Source organism: Homarus americanus, unplaced genomic scaffold (assembly GCF_018991925.1).
Source record: "Homarus americanus isolate GMGI-L3 unplaced genomic scaffold, GMGI_Hamer_2.0 scaffold14467, whole genome shotgun sequence".
In the NCBI taxonomy this organism is placed as follows: domain Eukaryota; kingdom Metazoa; phylum Arthropoda; class Malacostraca; order Decapoda; family Nephropidae; genus Homarus; species Homarus americanus.
Window position 1 is genome coordinate 8,204,435 of NW_024733734.1, and position 24,938 is coordinate 8,229,372.

General features: G+C 36.8%; 1 protein-coding gene across 4 annotated transcripts; it reads right to left on the minus strand.

Annotated features, from left to right (window-relative positions):
* Positions 1-431: 431 nt before the first annotated feature.
* LOC121869990 (uncharacterized protein B0303.7-like) lies at positions 432-24,935 on the minus strand. 4 transcript variants are annotated; one of them, XM_042371662.1, is made up of 10 exons: positions 24,860-24,935; positions 22,566-22,629; positions 19,874-20,072; positions 17,274-17,333; positions 15,544-16,326; positions 15,272-15,349; positions 14,669-14,767; positions 13,892-14,071; positions 9,910-9,974; positions 5,912-6,049 (listed from the first exon to the last, which is right to left on the minus strand). In XM_042371662.1, exons 1-9 carry the CDS (start codon positions 24,879-24,881, stop codon positions 9,927-9,929), a joined length of 1,533 nt encoding a protein of 510 aa, XP_042227596.1. In that variant the 5' UTR covers positions 24,882-24,935; the 3' UTR covers positions 5,912-6,049; positions 9,910-9,926. The 4 variants fall into 4 exon arrangements, with proteins under 4 accessions (XP_042227594.1, XP_042227595.1, XP_042227596.1 ...); XM_042371663.1 differs by having other exon boundaries at positions 5,927-6,049; positions 9,915-9,974; XM_042371660.1 differs by lacking the exon at positions 9,910-9,974 and having other exon boundaries at positions 432-6,049.
* Positions 24,936-24,938: the final 3 nt, after the last annotated feature.

The window sequence follows — 24,938 nt, forward strand, 5'->3', positions numbered from 1 at the left end:
AATACTGCAATGATGTTTTATCCAACTTCAGTCTAAACTCTAAAGGGAAGCATTGTTGTAAACTGATATTGTATCATCTTTGGTGGTTTATGATGAGCAGTATCATCCATAACCTTAAAACAACTACAGAAATGATATCTACACATATACTGTACAAGTATACCCTGCTAACATAACTACTGTATGTGGTCCAAAACAGTGGACGTGTTCTCCTAGAGACTCCCATGTTATTACTTGATGTGTTCCAGCCAAAACATTTTAGTTCTAATTGTTAATATTAAATAAACATATAAAATAAATACAGTACAATAGTAACACTCACCAGAGATGCATAAGAGGCACCATGATAGAGCTTGGTGGCACAACGAGAGTGAGTCTAACTGGTTATGGGGTAAGCACAGAGCTTCATGCTGAGATAAAAACACTGTAAATCCTTTTTAAAAATCATCTTTTTCAAAAACTCCAAGTTATACAACAACAGACCAGGGAATATTTTATATGAATACATTCCCTGATTTATAACAAAACTACATAAGTAAAGTCATGTTATGCGAGGGATACATGTATAGTATAGTGAATATTCCAGAGAAAATTTCATATACAGTTTTCTTTATCTTAAATATAACTATAGTACAGTATATGAGCAGAGGCAACTTAGGAGTTTGATGTGCAGTTAGTTTATGGTCTATGAGCTGTACAGTACTCGCACTCATTATCTAAACTAACAAATGCATTATCAAATTTGCCTGCACATAGTTCAGCTTAAATAGGTAATACTTTGGTGCTTAAATTTTTTTGGGGTAATTTTTTCATATACTGTATCTTAAACAATAATAAATCAAAGGTTCATTTATCTACAGATTATATATTATATAAATTACATGTAACACTGGAACAAATAAGAGAGCATACTTGGCAGTCTCACTTTCCTCATCAACCTTTTTCTCCTTATGTAGTTAAGTTTTATATATAATATATGAAGTCAATATTTCCTCATTAAATCAAAATTTGAATACAAAACATAATTTTTATAGGAACATGTGGTTTTAACTCTGATACTAGTAAAGATTGCTTGAATATTGATAACTGGAAGAAAAAACAAATGCAGTGCAGAAAAAATATATGTAAAAAGACAAAATAAGATACAAGATAATGATTGAAACCTAAATAAAAAAAAAATTGGACAATGTTAGAGAAAAATGTTCGTACTCAGCCACGTCCACTGAGGTTGCCTAACATGTGGTCACAGGCAGAGGGACCTGAAGTGTAAATATCATTGAAATTTATGATTTAATATTTGTGGAGCCTTCCTGTATTAAACATAAGGAGGAGCTGAAGTGGTAGAGTAGTTCTAGACTCAAAACACATCAGAAGTACAGTACAGTACTGTAGTCCAGTGTTAATACACTGTAAATAACAAAATTAGATAATAATCCTTTATGAACTTGCCACTTCTTGCAAAGTCTCGTGACTGGTGAGAATTTGTTTTGTTTTTAAGTCAAATCAAAATTCAGCTGACTCTGTTAGTGTATGGAAGCAAAACTTAATGTAGCCCACTGGTAGGTCCAGGGTAACAGATGGCTCACCTGGGGAGAACTCTGAACCTATCTCAGGGGAGAAAATACTGTATCTAGTTTTGAGAATCTCCGGTTTTCTGAAATACGGAGGAGAGGGTCTGTACCTGTACCTGTCCTTTAGTATGCTACTGTCAAACATATTATTTTTCTCTATAAATATGCACAACAAGAAAATCAAAGGAATAAGCATGAACGCAACATTCTCATTTAGCCCTCCACTCACTCCTCCCTCTTCCATCTCTTTTGAGAGAGACAGAGAAAGGAAAGACAAGAAAGATCACCTTTCTCTTTCCTTTCTTCTGTGAGAGAATGGAAGAGTTTCTCTTTCCCTTTTCTTTCTTTTTCTCCTGGTGGCAAAGAAGAGGGAGGAAAGTGAAAGGCAGAGATAGAGAGAGGAAGAGAGAGAAAAGAAGAAACTTACATTTTCTTTCTCCTTCCCCAAAGGAAAATACTGCAAAGTGAACTGTCATGTCAGTCACACAAAGGTAAACATGGCAACTCAGCTGACCCACCAAACTAGAGGCAGGATGGGTGGTGTTCATGACAGCCCAGAGGTGGAAGGCCAGATGATGCGAGTCCTTGTTTTGGTGTTCCTATATCTACTGTATATTGAAGCAGAATATTTTCTAACTACTGTAATATCTTTTTGGTTTACTTAACAATTATTGGGGGATCTCAATAACTTTAAGGATAATATTTTAACACCCAGTGCATAAACTCCATATTTTTTATCAACACCAATGATTTACTGCACAATTTGTTGGGTCTGCGACAACCTAATCCCATGTAATAAGCAGGATATGAATACAGTATATATAATTTTGAATGGCTTTTCACTCAGATAAAACTCTGCTCTATTTTGAGGTGATTATCTTAAGAAATGCATCACTTCAGTACTGACAATCAATTCAATACTTCATGTCAAGTCAAAAGACAATAACTGCTGTGACACAGTCAGCCAGGTAATTTCTTGTGTGAAAAGCCTCTGTGTGACAACAGCGTTCCTGCCATGGCCAATGGTATAGAAACTATGATTGGTACAACAAATACAAACTATCGTCCTGTCGTCGGACAAATATCACAAAACATTTTATCACACGAGAGAATAAGGGGAGTTCTCTTTAAGCAGGAAATGTTGAATTCTTGGAAAAAGATGAAAATCACATTTACACTTTGGCACTGGACTAAGTAATAAAGACACAAGTTTACTAATATTAACATAAAGAGTTCCTTTTAGAGTATGATGCTTGACAGCTTCATTGGGTACTTTAGAAAAGCTTAATACCTGAATGAGAAGTTTGTGACCTCTGGTTTCTGACATAAGAAGTCATTAGTGTTTCACTTGACCTTGGTAAATATTGATATAAAAATGCATAATTTTTCTTATATGTGACACACAATGATATTCTAAAAGCCTTTTAGCAATATCATTTCTCTTCCACAAAATGAAATGAAAAATATAAGAGAAATTATCACTCCCAACTTTAACCTGACATAGGTTAAATGTTCTCCCCAAGTTTTATTTTCAAATTTGGCTTTACAGTATCGTATTGTAATCACTTACTAATGTATAAGGTTTAATACAAAAATGTTTCTAACTTCAACAATATGATTTTCAACGAAGTTTTCATAAAAAAAAGAGGTTAGATTCCTGATTATCAGAAATGTACCTCTAGCTTTTTCAACATGTTAGTTTGCCCAGTGACTGTGGTGGAGTTAACAGTAGTGAGAACATCTCCCAGGTCAACCATCACTTTGTCAACCCTTGGTGATGGGATGGAGATTATCTGTTGGTCAGTTCTGTACAGTACAGTATACAGTAAAAGACCACACTGATCCCCCAGGCCAAGCATAGAGCACTTTTGTGGAATTTAGAAGTCATAAGCATTAAAACAAAAGTTGTGATAAAAATTTTTAAAGTTTGTACTGACCTACAAATCCATCAAAAAATTTCAGTAAAAGCTAAAAATAAATCCATTGCACTTTTCCAATGGGTGTGCAGGTGAGTACAAAACCTTAGAAATTAACACTGATAGTTTTCCAATTAACATACATAAGGTCCGTGTGGTTATGCAGCGGTACAGAGGACCACTACTGAAGCCAACAAACAACAACTGAAAAAGACAAATCCTGACACTTGACCAGTTATTGATCTCTGCAAGACAACATCCCTGCCATCACCACCAAAGAGTGACCTTCACAGAGTGGAAACAGGAAGGGAAGTTGCTTGTATCAAGACCTGTTAAGACTCTCACAGCTTCCGACAACTAAAATCTTCACTTCTTTTGAACCAAGTGCCGTAAAAGTTCATGATAGGATATGGTGACTCAGCACAATCTTGTCTGCTGAGCAGAGATAATGATCAGCCAAACACCTTACCTGGATAATATTCTCATTAACAAGAGTTGGGAGAGTGACATTATCATCACTATAAACTCCACCACGGACAAAGGGTGGACTTACTCCTTCAAGAAGTCAGAAGGAATTAGAACCTTAAAAGCTTTCTAAGAATGGCTGGAAATACTTTAACATTAACATGAGATGCACAGTTGATGGGTTTTACTAACAACATTCCCACTGGTATATTAATAAGATTCCAAATATAAATCTACCATTTACAATATTTGGCAATATTTATTTTTTTGTCCAGGACATGCAAAGTCCATCAGCACCGAGGTTATGTGAGGTATGCACACTAACGTCCCAACCAAGATAAATTATATGTTTTTGAGGGCAAAAGATCACCAAGGTCAGGTGACTGCCCCAGTGGCCTCCCACTCTGGTCATAAGAATTTCTTAAACACATTTTGGTCAACTTATTATGGTTGCAATTTAAACATGGAATAGCTCTTTATAAATTGTTAAGTGACTCACAATAATTATCTTAGATGGAAAAGTTATAAAAATCTGTGTACCGTAAACACAAGCAGAATCACTATTGTAAAAGAATCACAAAGCTGTGTCAAAATAATCCATAATAAGTGAAAGATAACTCTGTTTACAAGTCTAACTTTTAAAGCACATCAAATAAATTCTTCTTCTTAGCTTGGCTCATAATGATAGTGATCCATGTTTAGTAAACTGGAGAGAAGTCTGATACAGATAACCTCCAATTTTCCAACACAATGGGAACACTTCAAACCAGTCCTTAGTTGACAAAGTTTGTAAGACAAAGGTAAAAATTACTCTTAATAAACTACCAAAGTCTCTAAGTTATTCATTGTAGGCATTTATCAAAGCTTTCTATATAAAAGTTTCCTGGTAAGAAAAACTGTTTAACCTACAATCAAATTCTCTGAGCAAAATAGTGATTAAACACAGGAAACCTTGAGAGCTTCTCTCTATATGTCGGCAACCAAACATATACTATTGTATACACACACACAAATATATATATTTACATGTAATAGTACAATAACAAGGTAAAAAGTAATGTCATGAAGTGTATGGGAGTAAATCACAATACCTGTACAGTATACAATATTATTACGTGCCGACTGTAATGTTTTCATAACTTAGCATCAAGTATGACACACAACTTATAAAACACAAGTCTAATTTCATTTCTTCCATGGAAAAGTAAACAGTAATAACTTTTTCAATTAATACCATTACTGAGATTTTTCTACAGCACCAGGCATCTGCTTCTGTGTAGTGTAGTCACTCTAATGTATTCAGTACTGTGTAATAATTTTTAACTGAGCTACGAACAAGTTTCAAGCTACAGCAATGTTAACAGACTAAAATAGTTTGAATGCAGGTGCTATTAAATCATCTCTTTATCTAGAAGAGATAAGTAAGCACAGAAGGTTAACTGTTAACTACCAGATTCATAAGTTTATTATTTATTATTTTTGAAGAAAACAAATTATTTACCACAGATAAAGTAAGTAACAAGTATAATATTTGAAACACTGATTCAAGTACTATACTGTACAGTAAAAAAATTCAATATAGCTACTGTACATGGAAGAAATTAAATGCTCCTCACTGGTTTGTACAAGAGAGGCACACACTTTATAAATAATTTAAAAGCCTCAAACAGTCTGGCCGAGTTTACTAAATCTCTTTCAAAGTTTTCACAAGGAACTCGTACAGTATTTCTATTTAACACTATGACTGCCAACAGGCTTTACTGGAGAGGTAGACAATGCTATTTCTTGTCAACTGCCTAATTCAGAAACAATGTCTCTGAACACTTGACTTATATACATCTCATGATGAAGTGTGTACAGTATAGAAATGGTAAATGATGAACTATAAACAATTGATTTCATTTCTCACCGATCGGTTGTGTGGAAATGAATTAATCTCCCATATCGTGACCCTTAATTATAACTGGGAGACATCTCGGGAAGATTGGGTGGTATTCTATCTACAAAGTTTGCCGGGAACTGTCCACATTTTCCACTACTCTCCCCATACAGCCACTGGTCATTCAAGCGACCCATCACACGGACCGCACTGCCCTCCTGTTGTAAAGATAAAATGGTCGAAAGTTTAGTTCACCAAAATAATTTTACAATGAAGTAAATTTAAAGAATTAAACTACAGGTTCAATGTTCAAACATTTCGGGCAATATAATTGATGTTAATAACTACGGCTGATTCATAATGGATTTACCGGCACAGACATACAGACATCCTGACAGAGAGATGGATAGACTCGTAACACAACTCAACTGATAAACAAGAACTAAAAGGAGTACAGTACAGTACCATATCCCCCCGACTGAAAAAACAGGATAATGGTGTAAAACTAGGCTGGTTACAAGACGCCAACAAGTACTGTACAGTAACACCAAACAAGACTTGCCATGATGCACCGTCACAAAAAAATTGAAATCAATCCACTGAGGTAAAGTAATGGTATGATATTAAGCAACAACCAAGTCTTACAAGGAGGAAGAGAAATGAACATCACTACTAATATTCCACACATAGTTGAGCTGGAGGATTAACAACAACAGAACAGTACAGTACAGTACAGCACAGCACAGCACAGTATCAACTTACAAAATGTAAGCACACTGTACAGTACAGGATGTTAAAAGTGATCAACACTGAGCTTCACAAACTGTATTAAACTGAGATGCATACAGTAAAGAATATGAGTAAATGGTCTCACAATCTTCCAAATCATGCTTTTGAACTCTGCTGAATTACTGACCAACACATAAGGTATATGCACTGTACTGTATAATGTATTCAACATAACCAAGTTTTACTTAAAACTACTGTATAGCCTTAATACCATAGACTTTAAACTGTCTTTACACTTCCATTAATTACAGCTCTTTTTCCTAATCATAAAGTACTTTTTAGAATAAAGTTCCAAATATTTTAAGATCCTCTTCAGTAAAAACCGAGATATTTATCCTGAAGATTAATTTTACAGCAAGAGACGAGCACAAGGAGTCTTATACAGTACAGAACAGGTTGTGTCTCGCTTAACTGTTATTTTAAACGGAAAAAAATATTAACATTTGGTACCGACTAAAACTGCACTCTTGTGTTACCTATAGTGTCCAAAACATAAACAATGGATGCCTTACCACCTCCAGCATTGTCTACTCAAAAGAAAAAAGTAATATACTTTAACAATATTGTGGTGACTGGATGTAAGTGAGACTGTAAACACACTTGTCCATATACAGTACTGTACCGTATACACTAAACCCTTGTTATTACCGGGTTTGCGATTCGAGGTTTTGACTTCGCGGTAAGATGGTGGCTAGCTGACGAGCAACTGAGTCACCCCCATGCACCCGCAGCGTCTCCTCTCCCTTGTTTGCGCTCAACCATTGCCTGTGATGCGGCATCTCTTGTGTTGTGCTCCAAGCTTTAGTGTTTGTGTATGAAATGGCCCCTAAAATACTGCCTAGTGTCAGTGCTAGTGATGCTAGTGGAGTGAAATGTAAAAGGCAAAATTCAGTGATGACCCTGACAAAGTTAAATAATTAGATAAGTTAAAAGAGGGGATGAGTGCTGCCGCAGCTGGTCGGTTGTTTGGTATAGGTATACAGCAGTGCACCAAGTTGTTATTCACGCCATTCCTTGGAACCTAACCCCCGTGTATAACAAGGGTTCACTATACAGTATTACAGTAACTCATTTCTATGATCTGAAAGCTAATACACAACAGACACAGGCATTCACCGACTTACAAAGGAATTCCGTTTTTGAAAACTTTTCGTAAATTGAAGCATATTTCCCATAGAATTTCATTACAAAAGCTGAGTTACATTCCTACAAAAAAAAAAAAAAAATTACTATATATAATACTTCCCCAAATGTTTAAAATGCCCCAAAATGCTACAAAACATGTTTTTAATTATAATTTTTGGTGTACACAATGAATATAAGCCAATAATAAACATACGAAGCAAAATGCATGCAGTACAGTACAGTAAAGCTTTTATACTGTACAGATACTTACAAGAAACCAGACAACACTGGAAACAGTGATAATTTATAATAGTCAAATTACCCGAGTACATGAAGACATTGACATCCATCATGTACCAAGAGATACGTTTATATGGTAAGGATGCTTTTCCTCAAACAAACATGTCATTGATAGAACCCAGTTTCACAGTGCTAAGTGTGTGTGGGGGAGATGAAGCTAGCCAGATGTCAGGTTCATCTTGGCTGACGCTCCAACTAACATTCTCTACACCTCAAAACATTTTTCATTCCAAATCCATGACTTCTCTTACAACTGTACACCTTTATAGTACAGTACTGTACTACATACTATAACTAGCATATGTATAATTGGAGAATACAGTACAGACTAATTTTCTTTTATTTATTTTTCCACATATTACATGAGAGTAAATGAGGAGAAATTAGGCAATCAATAAACTGGCTGAGTGACTGTGTTGTGCTGGTGGAGAAGTCTTCAGTAAGTTATGTGACGAGCGATGATACATCGAGTTTATTTGTACAGTAGCTGTAATAACACCACGAGCGAGTGTTAGAGATGAGTGAAATAACTTGGTCAAATAAGTAAGTACAGTACAGTATACTGGTCGTAAAAAAAAATCATAAGGTTAACATCTTTTTATCATAACTAACAAAAAAATTATGAAAATAACAAGAGACCATAATATCAGGGTTTTCATTTATAAACCAAACCTTGAGACAGAGTACACCTCCCCACCCACCCACATATAAACACCACCTCACATATAAACACATTTCCTAACACAACCACACATCCCCTACCAACAAGCTTAGTGTTTATGTTTCTTTCCCTGTACAGTAGCTAAAACAACTATCTGTGCATACTCTGTGGGAAACAATATGAGACCATGGACGATAAATATTGGCATAGGAGGGCTGTCACTAGTCACGCGTAAAATTTTGGAGCATATCAACCCCCACCTGCACAGATAGTTGTTTAAGCTACTGTACATACAGTACAGTACTGTACTGCATTAATTTGGCAGAAACTCTTTATAAGTACAGTACGGTACTGCTTTATATTAACAATTATTTCATTTTCTTTCTTAAAAAAATAATTTATAATGTTTTCAGTGACAAAACCTTGTACTGTATACACTTTATTCTGGGATAATATATACTCTGACTTTCTCATATTCCACCATACTTTACTTTTATTCTTACCTATATTTTAGGCCCTTTATGATATTTAAAAAAATCAGAACATTCCCCAGTCAGGTTCATCTCCAGTTCCAAGCTTGGCAGATAAATGAGATACTCCCGTGTATGTCTAGTGACTGTGGCTGTGATGTCCACTTCATGTTTGGTCACTGTGGTAAGACAACAGCAGCAGCTTACCTGTCCAACACATACCTAGGATTTTCAGCTCTAACAGAATGAAGGATTGATCCTGAAGTCCTCTTTTCTAGTTCAGCTCATAACCAGGCAGATCCTGGTCATGAACAAGCAGTTTTGGTGGTCTTCCCATTGAAATATCTCTTAAAAGGATGAACTGAGAGCAAAGGTTGACCACCCTACAGGCAACAGGTCTGTAAAATCATCCAGGTCCATTGGCGAAAACGTAAGGCATAACAGTTAAGTAAAAAAAAAATTATTTGAGTCAATTTGCTATCTGGGATTTAGCTTCCTGTTGGTTACCAACAAACCCATGGGAGGAGGAAACCACCTGGCTACAGGCTTCAGGATCAGTCCTCAACATCTAGCAGGATACCTTCAGCTAAATGACTTCTAATAACAAGAGCCAGCTAGAAGGCTATCAATACTGTACAGTACAGTACTCCACAAACTAGGAAGACATGCACCCCACCAAGAGATCCAAATTAAGCAGAGAAGGGTGGAGACGGCAGCCCTAATACTCCTGTACCTTACAGTTCTTTGTAGTTATCCTGGAACCACAGTGAAGTCTGGGGCCGTCAGTATCCAGCGCCCCTAGGATAATCAACGTCTTATTAATGCATCCACTCACAACGGGTCCAAACTAGTTCACAAGCGAACCAACCTGTAGCTACAGTACAGTACATTATACATATATTGTTTCATTTATGTCTCGCTGATAGTCTACACACATTACCATCAAAGTTTCCAGAACAACTTCTAACATGGCTTCCTTTATTATTGCCAAGTGCTGAACACATATACAGTATTGTCTCGATTTAACGAACTAATTTGAGCCACCCCTTTCTGTTAAATTGAAATTTCTGCCAAATCGAACTTTCCGTTATTTTCCAGCCAAATGCACCGTTTGGCATGAGGGGTTTATTTACATCCGGTTAGTCTGTATCCTGCCACCAATGCGTGTGTTGTTCACTGCTACCTCTCGGTCAACTAACTGCTGTACTGTGCTTAGACATCATGCTAAAAGTGTCTCAGAAAGCAAGTGGTGTGGGGGAGAAAGTCAAAAGAGTGCAGCTATCAATTGGAAAAAGAGTGGAAATTATAGAAAAAACAAACATTGAACTCCCTAGTTTAAGGTAAGCCATGAATAATGTTTCTATGTACACACTCATGTGTCTGAGGTGTCTCCATAGGTGTGAGCGTATTAACGGAATTAATCTTGATTTAGCGAGCTAGTTCACTAAATTGAGTGAAAAATAATGGAAAAAATTCCGTTCGCTAAATCGAAAGTTCGCTATATCAAATTCGTTAAATCAAGAGTACTGTATACTGTATTTTATTATTTTAATAGGAAATGACTAATAATAATACAATACTGGAAATAGGTTGATGATGAATGATATGCTGTGACATGCACCCCTGGATGTGACTACCCTGGTGTAACAGTCAGCCAGGAGCCACAAGTGAGCACTGTCCAGAACTCCTTGTACTGTACTGTTTTGTCTGACACTTCCACAGTGTTTAGTATTGCAGTTAATAAACATATTTTCTGTGGTCTGATAACAACACAGTACATACAGTACTTACATACATCTCAGCAGATAAATCAGTTTATATAAAGTGTAAAACTAAACAAATGGGATATACTCTGCCTGCATGCACTACAGGAGGTTGATGCATTACAAAAGAAGTTACATAATACTGGGTAAATTTATTACCATCCATGAAGGGCTTGAGAGGTATTGGAACGACCATGTCTGTCTGTGTGTCAGTATCTGCACCATCAGCAATGGTGTAAAGAAACATACAGTACCTCAGCCATAACTGCACCATATCTTGCCAAACATCACAGATGAACGATGTCAAGTATAAAGTAAGCACTGAACTGTTCTGGGAGGTCAAAGTTATCATAATTTCATAAAACCATAATTTCTGTGACAACTCTGGAATGAAGTATAGTAGAAGGATAAAACTCGGTGTATTAGATTCCTCAAAGAAAGACCCGCCAAAAGTAAAAACATAACATCCCAACATGTACAGTATGCACACACAGTAGAGCATCACTTCCAAATTAAAACCATAAGTCTTGGCTGGGCCTCACAACCTGTCACACAGTTTCTCAGTAACTTCCATGTCTTTCGTTGCAAGTACTGTACAGTATTTCACTTATTATGTTTATAATCATTGTACTGTATACACAAAATATCTCCAGTTAAACAAGTTTTGTACCATTTTAAAATGTTTTGGGGAAGTTTTTTCGTGGGAACATATCTCAGCTTTCATAATGATAGTCTATGGGAAAATGTGAACTGATAAATGATTTAAGGAAGGTTTTCAGGGACAATTCTAACCCTTTAATAAATCAGGGATTGTTTGTACTATAGTATTTTAACTGGTAGTTTGTTAATATTCCTTGAGTTTTTAACATCAAAACCTGGCATTAAACATAGTGCACTGTAGTAAAACTCAACATTATATGTAATAATGTACAGTACATAAAATAATTCTCTGATTGGTAGTTGTATAAATTTACTCAATAAAAAGTACAGTACAGTACAGCATAGTACCCAGCATACAAAATTCATGATATCCAGAAACAGTAAATATCAAGGGTTTAATATAGTGTAAATATAATAGTGACATCACTATGATGAAGCAAGTTTTGTGGTCACTCTAATAAATATTGATAACTATTTAAAACACTTAACTTGTAATAATGTAAAAAATTTAATACCATCTGTTTTTGCTTGTGATTATGCTTTGATTTTTAGTGATTTTATCAGGACTTGGACACAGTGTTTATCATTGACACACAACCTAAAGTATTTTGGGAGATGCAATAAGTGTCATCTGTGCTTCAGTGTTGAAGGTTTAGAGAAGGAAGGGAACTTTGTCGTGGTAGATGATGACAACCCATCATTTGGAGAATAGTAAGAGTAAGACAAACAACTGATCCATCGAACATAACCGCCTCGCTGGGCTACAAATCCCCCAAGGTCATCGAGGAAACCCGTGGATACTTAAAGCTGGATACAGTACTGTACCGAGGTTGGTAAAACAATGAACAAAGTATAAAATGTGAATACCGTACTGTATTTAAAACCAAGGTGAGTATACCCATGGTGGGTGAGAGGTTACTGTATTGTATTTGCAGTTAGTTATTTATAAAACTTTCCCAAGTCATGTATGTGTTCAAACAGACACACACAATAACCTCATACAATACACTCATCATGGTATCCTATTTTAGGTTATAAATCTGAAAATGATTAAAACCTTTGTGTGTTTATTGCCTTTATGAAGAAAAAAATATCTTGAAAATGTTTATCTAGAAGCAAAGTTATACTGTTGTTTTAAGGTCATAGCCATAGTGAGTGTTGGAAGGAGTCTGCTGTCTCCTTCTTTATAGTCATCTGCTAATTTGTGACATTTTAGAATTAATATGACCACTGTACATATATCCAGCTAAGTGGCAACTGTTTTGTTGTGAGGAAGAAAAACTGGGAAAATATCAATGTAGAGGTAAAGTCTGATGTATAAATGGTGTAGCCCGGCCAGTCATAGTGGGTGTTGGAGGATGTAGAAAACAAATGTTATTAATAAAGACATCAAAAGTTACATGTTGTTATTGTCTGTCTGTGAGTCTTTACAACTATAACTTCAGCAAACCCTCACCAAAATGGATAAAACTTCCAGTTCAATGAAAACAGCTCCTCTGGGAAGAAAAAACTAAACGAAACTGTTACTCTATGGTAATTAAGATGTAAGGCAGACTAAGCTTAGGCAACAGTGATGAGGAAGCTGAAGCTGCTGCTTGATTGAGGCTCTCAAATATTTTTCCTAGATATTCTCTGGTAAATAAAGGTTGCGTCTAATGTCGTGTTTCTTCTTTAAGCCCTACAATGTGTTTCCTGGTCATGGAGTACACTTACTCACTCATCCTTGTTCAGTTTTAGAGAATTCACCACCTTTTCTTTATACTGTACAGTACTGTGCTGTTCTCACTACCATCACTTTTGTATTTATGTAAGACATCTTATGGGCAGGCAGCACACCTGGCTAGAATCCACATTGTTTTCTGAGTGACAAAAGAATACTGTAGCAGCATGAACTGATGTACTTTGGAGGGAATTTTGAAATTTAAAGTAATCATTATTTTTTTAAATAATTTTTGAGTCCTTATACTCAAGTATATTTGTATGTATTTCATGTTACTTTTAAGTGTTTCCATATGAAAAATTCCCCTTTGGGATGCATAACTGCGAGAATATCATGAAATTGTCGAAGAACAACAGATCACGAATGTGAAAATTAAATGTGTCCAACTATGACCGAGCATGGCTTGGGAGATATTATTTTGTGTATACAATTAGGGAAAAGAAGAAGTCGTCCCATTAATGGACTAAACCATCACAAAAATGTGTACTAGTACTGTACATGTATTGGGAAGGTTTACTGTATGCATTAACAGCAACATGACATGGGAAAAACATTATGTTAATCATACATACATATATAGTGAGGTCTTCTGGTGCCTCAGCCTGGAAAGTATATATGGCTGTAACAACTTGGGAGGAACCAATGCTGGTGTTTAAGGCAGGAGGCTGATGAGATGAAGTGGCTGCATTTATCACAGATGAATGACTAGATGACACTACTGGAGGCTTTTCACCAGCAAGAGGTACAACAGTCTAGAAAAGAAAATGAAGAAGTAAGTACATAATGTAAAGTGGTAAGAGAAACTGGTGTCAGGATGCTAAAGTATAATGGATGGAAGAAAGGTTGTCACATACTTTTTACCTTTACTTTTATCTTCTTCGCCACTGATCGGCTCATTAGCCGCTTGGGCGGTCGGTCACATCTCTGTTATGCACTGATGGCAAGTACTGGGCATGCACTGGGTTTTAAAGATAATGATAATCAGCTGGATGTGAGTATGGACAGGTCAAGAATTAGCAGTTGATTGACTGACATGACTGATAAGAGATCTGAACAAGACCTCTCACTGAATAAGTCAACCCCCACATCACTTTATAATGTTCCTGATGTAACTAGATGAGACGTCTTACAGCAATTATAGTATTTTCATAGACAACTTGAGGATTAACACTAAACTATTATAACCTGAGACATTATCAGAGGGTGTTCAACAGTTGCTAATTGAAGTCAATCATCAAAGCCTATAAACTATAACATAAAAATGTACCACAAATGCTAAAGAGTAAAATGTTTTCTAGTAAAATAAATTTTTAATTAAATAAAAATCAAATTTGTAACTGTAACATCACCTTTATAAAAGCCTGAGGAAACATCCCCTCTTTGAGCCCACACCGCCCAAACAGCCACTCTTCACTAATCCTGTACAGAAGCTGGACGACATCACCAACCTGTGGATACACCTGTGTTAGAGTCACTGAAGATAATTGTTTTTATTGAAGATTATAATGTGGATAGATATGTCAAAGTGGGTGACATAGCCCTGACAGTTGTTAGGGTCACAGTACAGATAAGAACAGTAACCTTTTGTCAACTGTTGCTTTATCATCCTTAGTGTTGGGTAACCATTTTGTACTACACTGTTTTACCAACCACAGTATTTGTACAGTATCAAGTATCACGAAAACTTGGAAACCTACATGTTTGTACACAAGTCTCAGGATTTTTCTACAGGGCTCATGTTCATAAACTACTTCTTCACATTTCAATTTAATGGTTTAAATTACTATATAAATCAAGTTTCAAATTATAATAAAGACCAAATATGCAATGATCTGTACAGTAATGACAAATATTTACAATAAGTATTTGGTAAACATAGGTACAGTGGTAGTACAGTATAAGACTTTATCAACAAACCTTCATGAAAATAATTTGTTTTAATAATACTTTACCCTGAAATCCAGATCACTTGTTTGAGAAGCAACAAAATCAAACTCGGCCACACCATGCGGTCTGTCCTCATCTTCATCCTGTAGCACAAGTAACAACACTATAGACTCATGAATACTTTAACTGTACGGTTAAGAGAGTAACAGTCGGCTAAGCAAATGCCTCGTCTGATATATCTAAGATATTAATTTGATTCTATGTAATAAATGTGTGGTAATTCATCACATCTAAAGACCAGAAACACTCAGTTAACACGTTAACTCGGTTTCCTCACCTCGGCTTCTGGGCGTGGAGGGAGAGGCGGAGGTTCCTCTGGGATGGTCTGATCTATAATGTGGGTACTTGAACCTCTTGATGCAGCAGCACTCCAGTTGATGCTTACCAAGTCAGACAACTGATTATTCATACTAATGCCACTGTCACCTGCACTCTCTACTTGACAACTGGAAACTGGTGCCTTTGGACGGATAATTGTTGGCCTGAAACTGTTCTTTTGTTCTGGTTTATTACTGGTGTTCTGAGTGGCTGGTTGGGACACTGAAGCAGACACTCTAGCAGGTGGAGCAGTACCCTGGATTTGCATTACACAAGTCTGAGGTTTTTGTGTCTGCGTGCTGTTCATATTTGCTCTCCGAGCCAACATGTCAAAAGGATCTTGGTTCGCGTTTGTCTCCCGCACAGTCTGGGCTACAGGGCCTGCAAAAGTGCTGGAAAAAAAAGATGACGCCCCCACCTTTCTGGGTTGTACAAAAGCACTGGGTTCTTGGACCGAGGCAAAAGGATCGAATATATCATCAAAACCCGAGCTCTGGTTTCCTGTTGAAGATTCACTACCAAAGCTGTTGACACTGAGACCATCACTGCCAGATCTTGTTGTGGGTGAACTAGGTGGTGATGAAAAGTCTATTAAGGAAGCTTCACATACAGGTGTGCTGGGAGCTGACATGGTGGTGTGTGCAGAGGACAGTCTGGGCCTGGAGGGTGGAGGACCCCGCAGTTTACTAAACATACTCCCACATCTTGATGAATTATTTTGTTCTAGCTGGTGGTGGGTCTTCTGTATATGAAAGAAATATTTTAATTTTTTTTAATTTATCTATATTTCAACAGTGTTATTTGTGTTAACTAAACAAATTATTCAAAGAATGTAAAGTTGCTAATATCACTTATTCAACAGTATAAAAAATATTTTGAAAAAGTTGAAGAAAGAAAGTTCACTGCAAGCAGCAAGGAGAATCCACTTTGATGGAGGTTCATTATAAAAGTATTTGGTACAGTTTATGAAAGTTTCATACCTAAGACAGTCTTCACACTGGTGAAGCTAATCATACAAGAGTTATCCTAAGTGGGAAACACATATAAACTGTATATTCAGCATAAGCAACTGTCTAATAATCTAATTAGTTATATATATATTCATCTTGCTTTTATCTTTGTATCTAAAGCACAATATTAAATGGTCATAATAACCACAGATATTAACTATATTAAGTGACATTACAGCAGCACTATAGTATTGCTCTATCTCGTACTTAAGAGATCAAGTACTGCACAGCACAGACTGGGTCTTGCTAATATTACATCATGGTTTTAATCAGACAAATATCCTCTAAACTGGGAGGGTAATGTTGAGCAAATATCAAAGAATGAGTTCCATAATTAGAGAGTGATGCAGTGTATACAATAAAAGACAATACAATAACAAAATGCAAGCGTAGAGTAGCAGCACATATGTTCACAAAATAATGGTTATGTGAAGAGCAATCATGTCAGGTCAAAGAGGCTATAATAGAACTGGGATATCACCATTTAAGGATCACTTTTTAGGTTTGCACGTTAACAAGCAGGCATGGATATAATACTTACCTATGAACCATCCTATACTATAATCTAAAGTTAAGCTCAACTTGCACTTACAGGAAACAAAAAAATCTTAAAACTTGGCTTAATAAATTCCATTTCAAGCAAGAAGGAAACTCAATCATTTCAAGAACAACTACTGACCTTTCTAACTGAAAACTTATGCAATCTGTGAAATATTGGGTGTGATTTTTCCAGGGAGGGCTGTAGGAGACAAGTGAGGCATGTTATTGGTGAGGCAAAGTCCTGTTTCCTCCATATACTGTACTGTATTGTATAACCTGATTAACTAAATACCACTATAAAAGTCAACCAGCTAACTGAGGAATAACATGCATCATATAATGTGAGACTAATCCTAAAATCCCATTTTATAAACCAACCAAGACCAGTATTCCTATTGTGTGTGGCTGATACAGTACTGTACTAGAATCTAGACATAAGGAAATATTATCTTTCCCGTATCAAATGAGTCGCTAAAGTGGGGGAGTCAGCTGAGAGTTTAGTCTTCACCTGCAGCACCTGTGCTTCACCATCAATGGTAAGTTAGAAAATGGGTAAATATATGAACATGTCTCAGTTCCAGCTCACCTCGGAGCCCTAATAGAGGATGCCTGATCCATGCTTGTTTCTAAGATGGGATTTCAGGATCAACCCCTCTTTTATATCTCACACAGTGGGTCGGGCAACTCAATATCTTGAAAAGACAATCCAGATGTTGTAACTGAATATTTTCTTGTGAGACTCACTCTCTCAGGTAACTTGTTACCTTTATCTTTTTTATACCTACAGTATTATTACTGATGGACCCTGGGTTCTTGACTTTATTCTGCCACTTACCCCACAGTGTTGGCCTGACCAGTCACTTACCCCACAGTGTTGACCTGACCAGTCACTTACCCCACAGTGTTGACCTGACCAGTCACTTACCCCACAGTGTTGACCTGACCAGTCACTTACCCCACAGTGTTGGACTGACCAGTCACTTACCACAGTGTTGGCCTGACCAGTCACTTACCCCACAGTGTTGACCTGACCAGTCACTTACCCCACAGTGTTGGACTGACCAGTCACTTACCACAGTGTTGGCCTGACCAGTCACTTACCACAGTGTTGGTTTGACCAGTCACCCACTCTCACCCCACAAATAATCCTAACCATGGCATGAGTGTAATAAGCTATTAATTATTAAAGGAAATGGCTGTAAATTAGGGGGAAGAAAGAAAAACATCATTAAATAATGCAGAGCTGCACAATAATATATTACACTGGAGTAGCAATATTTTACACATTTTCCCCAGCTGATACAGAAGGAAGATGGGAAGCATTTTCACAGAGAAAGGTTAAAATTATCGTACATTTATCTTTTGTCAGTAAACTCTTATGCAGAAGAAGTTATACTTGCATTACAGTATTTTAAACTTGGCTTCTTTACCCTCAGATATGGGTAATTTTACCCCTTGAGGATACATTTACCCCAGGTTAAGAACCCCAGCATTAGACTGTATCCCCAGCTAAATAGAGATACTGTACTGTCCTGTAGTGTATTGTGGTAATTAGCTGGAATGTCCAGATCTGTTAACTCCTGAAACAGTAATTTCACTAAGCCTCCAACCATCACCAAAGTATTATTTCTACTTGTGTAAATTGCTGAGCTGCATCTACCCAAAAGTTCCCTCTTCATGCACTGTATTTCCTTCATTATTTGGACTTTTCAGCACATTGGTTGCTTTATTAATCACTGACTTCTATGAAAAAGTTGAAGAGATCATTCTAACTACAGTACAGTACAGCACAGCACAGTACAACACAGTACAGTACAGTACAGTACAATACAATACAGTACAGTACAGCACAGCACAGTAGTACAGCAAAGTACAGTACAGTACAAACTGTCTAATAGTGTACAGTATATGAGTTAACAAGCATCAGCAAATAGTGAATGCAAAGTTGAGAGTTTCATTTTCACCAATAGTAAACACTGTGTTACTCTGCTTAACTCACAATGTGTTCACCCTTATAAAGTACTGTATAATCTAATGAATATATTCTGTGTGCCTGTACTTCAAGTTTGACCAATGTACACTCGCAACAAAAAGTATCGGTGCATACTGTAGTGTGAACAATTTGAGACCAGTGACGATAGGTATTGGGAAAGGCGAGTTGTTCCAGCCGTATGTTGGCAGCCCTGATTGTCAGCCATATGGCAACACCTAGTGGAGGGGGGGGAGGGGGGGGGGGTTTATGAGGATACACTTACCAACCTTCCCGACATATCACAGCGTATACGTATCGTAAGTCATCGATCTCACCCTGCACCGATACTTTTTGGTGCGAGTGTACAGTACAGTATCTCTATTTATTGATGTTATAATTTACCCATAAAAATAATTTAAATTAGTACTGTACCTGTACTTTACAGATTAATTACTTTTTGGTATTTTCTGCTGTATGCATTACAGAGAACTACATTTATAAAGGTGAACCATATTTTGTTCCTCAAATCAATGGACAGTTGATAGTGAATCACAGGCTCAAATTACACTGACTCAGCACATTTCCTACATATCAATACTGTACATATTTTATTCTGGCTACGGCCAGACTATTTTATTCAGCTTAGGGTAACCTCCCGCAGACAAGGGGTTAAGAGTGAATTAAATCAAATATAGGTCAATGTTTTCACATGCCCTACACAGTGCACTGAAAGAACATGACGTAGTACTGTACAGCACTGTACTAACCTGTGTGGTGTTCACTTTAGGCGGTGGCGGCCTTGGCGGCGGCGCTTTCTTCTTCTGTACGCCGTTGGTGAGAGGTAATGAAGCTGATCTTGGCAATCCATTGTGGCAACTTCTTTGTGACGACACTTTATTTGATGTTCTGGAGACCGGTCGAGGTCTTTCCTCTTCCTCCGACTGTATAATTAGTAGATCATCATTCCTGTAATGTAAATATCATTGTACCTCATACATCACACCAGCCTGTAAGTACTGTACTTAATTATGACACACCCACAGCATTAATTATGATTTCCCATTTCTTTTATGAAAATACTGTACAGCTTGGTGACCTGAGTACAGTACTGTAATGTGTTAATTATAATGATGGGTGTCTACACTAGTGAGGCCACAACTAACTATCTTATCATCAGTCTACACCGGTGGTGAAACTATGCCAGGAGTTTGATCCCCGGGCAGGGAGTGAAACGAGTGTTATCCTCTGTAACTTTATCAAACATTGTAGATTTTATCTGGGTACTCCAGCTTGTTTCCTTCTCTACTAACACAGGACAATGAAAGTCCTGCATAACAAAAACAACACCCCAACTGCCTGAATATGTGTGTGTGTGTGTGTGTGTGTGTGTGTGTGTGTGTGTGTCCGCCCAAGTAAATAAAAATGAACAGGTGAAACACAGAACATTAAAAATTAAATTTTGGGGAAAGTTAAATAGCTCTCAGCCTAATGTTATTGGATTCCTGGAATATAACCGAGCAGGACAGGTGGAGGGTTCTTGTAAACACACTACTGTACTGTACATAAGTTACCACCTCCAGTAAAGTGAGAAATGAGAAGAGTTGACCTTTAAGTAAAGTCTGACACACTAATGTACACAACACAAACCCTTGGGATGATGTATCAACCTTTATACTATACTGCACTTTATACAGGAAGAATTATAGAGGAAAAAATACTATTAGGACTAGATTGAGGAAAATTTGAGAACTGGGCCAGAATAAATATACTGTATTGTACTGTAAAAATATTTTGAATAGGACTTAACATGGCCTTCTACACAAGCCAAAATATTCCAAAGAGATGTAGTTCTATTGATGGTGTAACCAACCATATCTCCAGCCTGGCAACACAACAAAATATCTGGGAGATTAATAAGCATAAAGTCTGCCAATATACTGAGGTCCTACAGTCACATTATCACTTAACAAAATAATATGCAAACTCACCACATATATATTCTTAGAAAGACATGCAAACATAAAATAGATATAATATAAATAACAAAGTTACAAAATATATAAACATATACACTACTGTCTCAGTGGGTGAATGTACTGTCCTGTACATAAGTACTTTGAAAGCATGATAAAGAAGCCTCCCAACTTTCATTAAACAAGAATTATAATTTCCTGTAACAAAAACATTCCCAAAAGCTATACAGTACAGTACAATAAAGTGTGACTTTGTAACACAACTATAAATCCAGTGGCTACTGTATTGTTTATATGGTAAGGCAAGTCTATATTATTGAGAAGATGTATGAAAGGGGTTTTAATACATACAGACACAGCATAATTGACATTTAAATATCTCACTCCAGAAGTGCCCATTTTTCCTATACTGTATACAGTATATGTTTTTTTATTCAGTACACAAAAATTCACTTAACGAATGGTTTTCAGGAGCCTAACCCACTGGCATAACATAAGAATGGAGGAAACTAAAGTTGGCCTATTGACCCATACTGCACAGTCCCGTGTACACCTAACCCCTATCGTTCATATAGCCATCCAATCTTTGTTTGAAGCTATCCAGCATATGGTTGAAGCTATCCAGCCTATGTTTGAAACTATCCAGCATATGTTTGAAGCTATCCAGCCTATGTTTGAAGCTATCCAGCATATGGTTGAAGCTATCCAGCCTATGTTTGAAGCTATCCAGCATATGTTTGAAGCTATCCAGCCTATGTTTGAAGCTATCCAGCCTATGTTTGAAGCTATCCAGCCTATGTTTGAAGCTATCCAGCGTATTAGCGAGGGATACCTGTATCTGCAGAAGTACGTACGTGTGATTGGACAGATAGTACCATTATAAAATGTGCACACTGTCTGTTCAGCAGGCACTGACTATACAGTACTGTACTGCCATATCTATACTGTTCTTGTGTCAAAAGATAAAGTACAGTAGACATATACCAGGACAGAAACAAACTGTTACTCATAACACAAGTTTAGATACAGCACCATGGGATGGCTTTAAATAAATATCAGCAGTATTATGTGGCTTCTCTCTACAACACTAACACATACGACTGTGTGACAACTTGTCTATTAGTCTTCAAATAAATACCCTACATTAAAAAGTACTGTACTCCGCTGTCAAACACAGATACACGTGGGAAACATCCGAGCACCTGTGGATCAACACGTTAACTGAGGGTGTTCAGTCTGAGGCCTCTTTATATATAGCTTTAGTCATGGAGAATATGCTCAGTTAAGCTATTACAGACACCTGTATCATCTGACCCCAGGAAAGATCCTGTCACCAGCTTTCTCAAGTGCAATACTGTATTGTACAAGAGGATTCCTGGTAACTCTGTTGGTCAACCCACAAGTATTACTGATCTACTACAGGACATCCGTTATAAAAGTAAGTGAGGGTAAATAATTCAGCTTCATATGTGACAGTGATACATACCGTGGCTGTGGCCCCATTGATCGAGATTTGGGGGGAGGCGGCGCAGGTCGAACAGGTCGAATATCTGCAAAATGGAATAAATTTTAATTCATGAGTCATACAGACTTAAATCATAACAGTACTGTACCTACATTACAGTATTTTTTAATCTTTAATTTATTTCAATTTCTAATTGGTTAATTACTTTTTGGGAATGGATTTTCATTATTATAATCATTATTAATGGGTATAAAACATTAAAACTCACATAACAAATTAAATCACAAGTAGAAGTCAACATTGGGTGGACAGGTTAGGAGAACCTTACTCTTTTGAGAAAAACTTGGGGAAAATGAAAGAAAACTAAAGTATATTCCTCTACCAAATTCAGGTTATTATTTAAAAAAAAAAAGAATAAGTTTTCTTCTACGGAGACTTTTCATTGGTCACCCCGGACCACTGTTGTTAATTGTTACCAAATCTTACTATTTGCCAGAAGGATACAGTAACCCAAATGTGATGAAGAAATTGTACCATTTGTATATTAATTTTTCCCAAGTTCTCCCTGTAAATAAAGACACTGTGTTAATCCAGCCAACCAACAGTTAAGTGACGGAACACTTCTCCAGTCACCTTTCCTAACAAACATTTGCTTAGTACCACCACCGGAACCTAACCTACTTGTAACTAATTTTACCGTAACCAATCATAATCTACCTCACCTAACCTAACCTACCTAACTAAATGTAAACAAGAGTACAGGGTATGTCTACTTGCATCCTAGGACAGCTACAGGTAAGGAAAGATCACCGAGAAAGTTTTAACTCTTTATACAATTAGGCAGTGGATATTTTGCCGTGACCGGTAAGTTCCTTCTAACGCTAATTTACCGTAAGTGCATTCTGATCTGCTTATCGTCTATTACCAGAGAACAACACGAGAACTATAGTTGACCGTGAGTCTGGCGGCATTTGGCATTTGTTTCTCCGTGAGTCGAATGTTGTGTAGCTATAAACATACCTAACCATAGTTCTGTTGTGCATGGAAACTTATTATAAGAGTCGACATTTACTAGAACCTAGTAGAACCTGCCCTAACCAACCAAAGAAACCTACCTAACCTTACCTAACCTAACTTCTTAAACGGGGCGAACCCCCGTCATATTAAACAGAAAGTACTTAGCGAATCAGGGCGCACTCAAGGTAAAACAGCATTAGTAGGAACTTGCTCAGTCACGGTAAAATATCCACTACAATACAATATGATTAAAGGTTCGTGTTTGTTATGAAGTACGAAACAGAAGCATTACTGCGTAAAACATTTGCTACTGGATTACTATCGCTTCAGGCATGCAGCTCATTTAGCTTTAGGTCAGGTTGAAATTGTTTTTACAATGGTTTTTTATGTGTTTTTAACGATTCTGACTTTCGGAAATAAATGTATGAACGAAACAATAATTTTACCAAACGATTTATATGTAAAGAGTAATTACTCCACCCAGTAAACCTTTACTCAAGTGCTGCGAGCGATTTTACCAGCAAAAAGCATTTTTTCCTGCATGAATTTTGCTGCTTTTTTTATTGGAGATAGATGTTTTTTTTTCTGGGGGAAAACAAAAAAACTAATGTTTTCATTATTTAACCTAACATAACCCAACCTAACCTAACCTGACCTTACCCCCTAGTATTTAACTTATCCTTATATAACCTAACATAACGTATTACCCTATCGAGGAAAAGCTATTTTTTCAGAGTTGGTTCATGCGATTCAGACGACCCTCCCATGGCTCACCGACGGTATTATAATATATATTATAAAAAAGAAACACTTACCCAAAAGAGAACTGTCACTAGCAATTAACAACCCAAATTATGGTGGAAAACAGCGTTCTTGCTAGAATCATTGACAGCATTAATCTACACGTTAACCCTCCACCCAATTTAGGTTAGGCTTAAGGTAATAAACAGGTTTTATTCTAGATTTTATATCAGGTAACTAGATAACCCAGACACCTGTACTAGAATGTTTCCCGAAGGAAGTGGTACCGAGTGAAGTGTTATTACGTTAGAGTTGTAATTCTTCAAGAAATCTTATTACAGATAATGATGTTAATAACTTTCCATCTTTCTGACACAACAACTCGAGTACAGTAATGTTGCAAAAAGCTTAAGAGGCTTATTTAATCCACATATATCAGTCCTTGTAAATTACACCTGGAGTAATGTTGTTAAAGGAGAGTGAAGTAGACACAACATTATCTACCTCACAACACCACCGCCAAGCTTTACTACAGCAGGTGATTAGAGAGTAATTACCTCCTGTCAGAAGGTCGTCCATAGTTGTTACAACCTACAACAACCTCCTTGGCCTGACCTAACACTTACAGCCTCGGTG

What these genes read in the sequence shown, in the direction of transcription:
- LOC121869990 (XM_042371660.1), bottom strand. Translation starts at nt 24,881, where the DNA reads ATGGACGACCTTCTGACAGGAG. An exon ending in GGACGACCTTCTGACAGGAG is followed by an intron (nt 22,630 to 24,859) that starts GTAATTACTCTC and finishes TCCATTTTGCAG; the next exon opens with ATATTCGACCTGTTCGACCT. An exon ending in TCAATGGGGCCACAGCCACG is followed by an intron (nt 20,073 to 22,565) that starts GTATGTATCACT and finishes TTTACATTACAG; the next exon opens with GAATGATGATCTACTAATTA.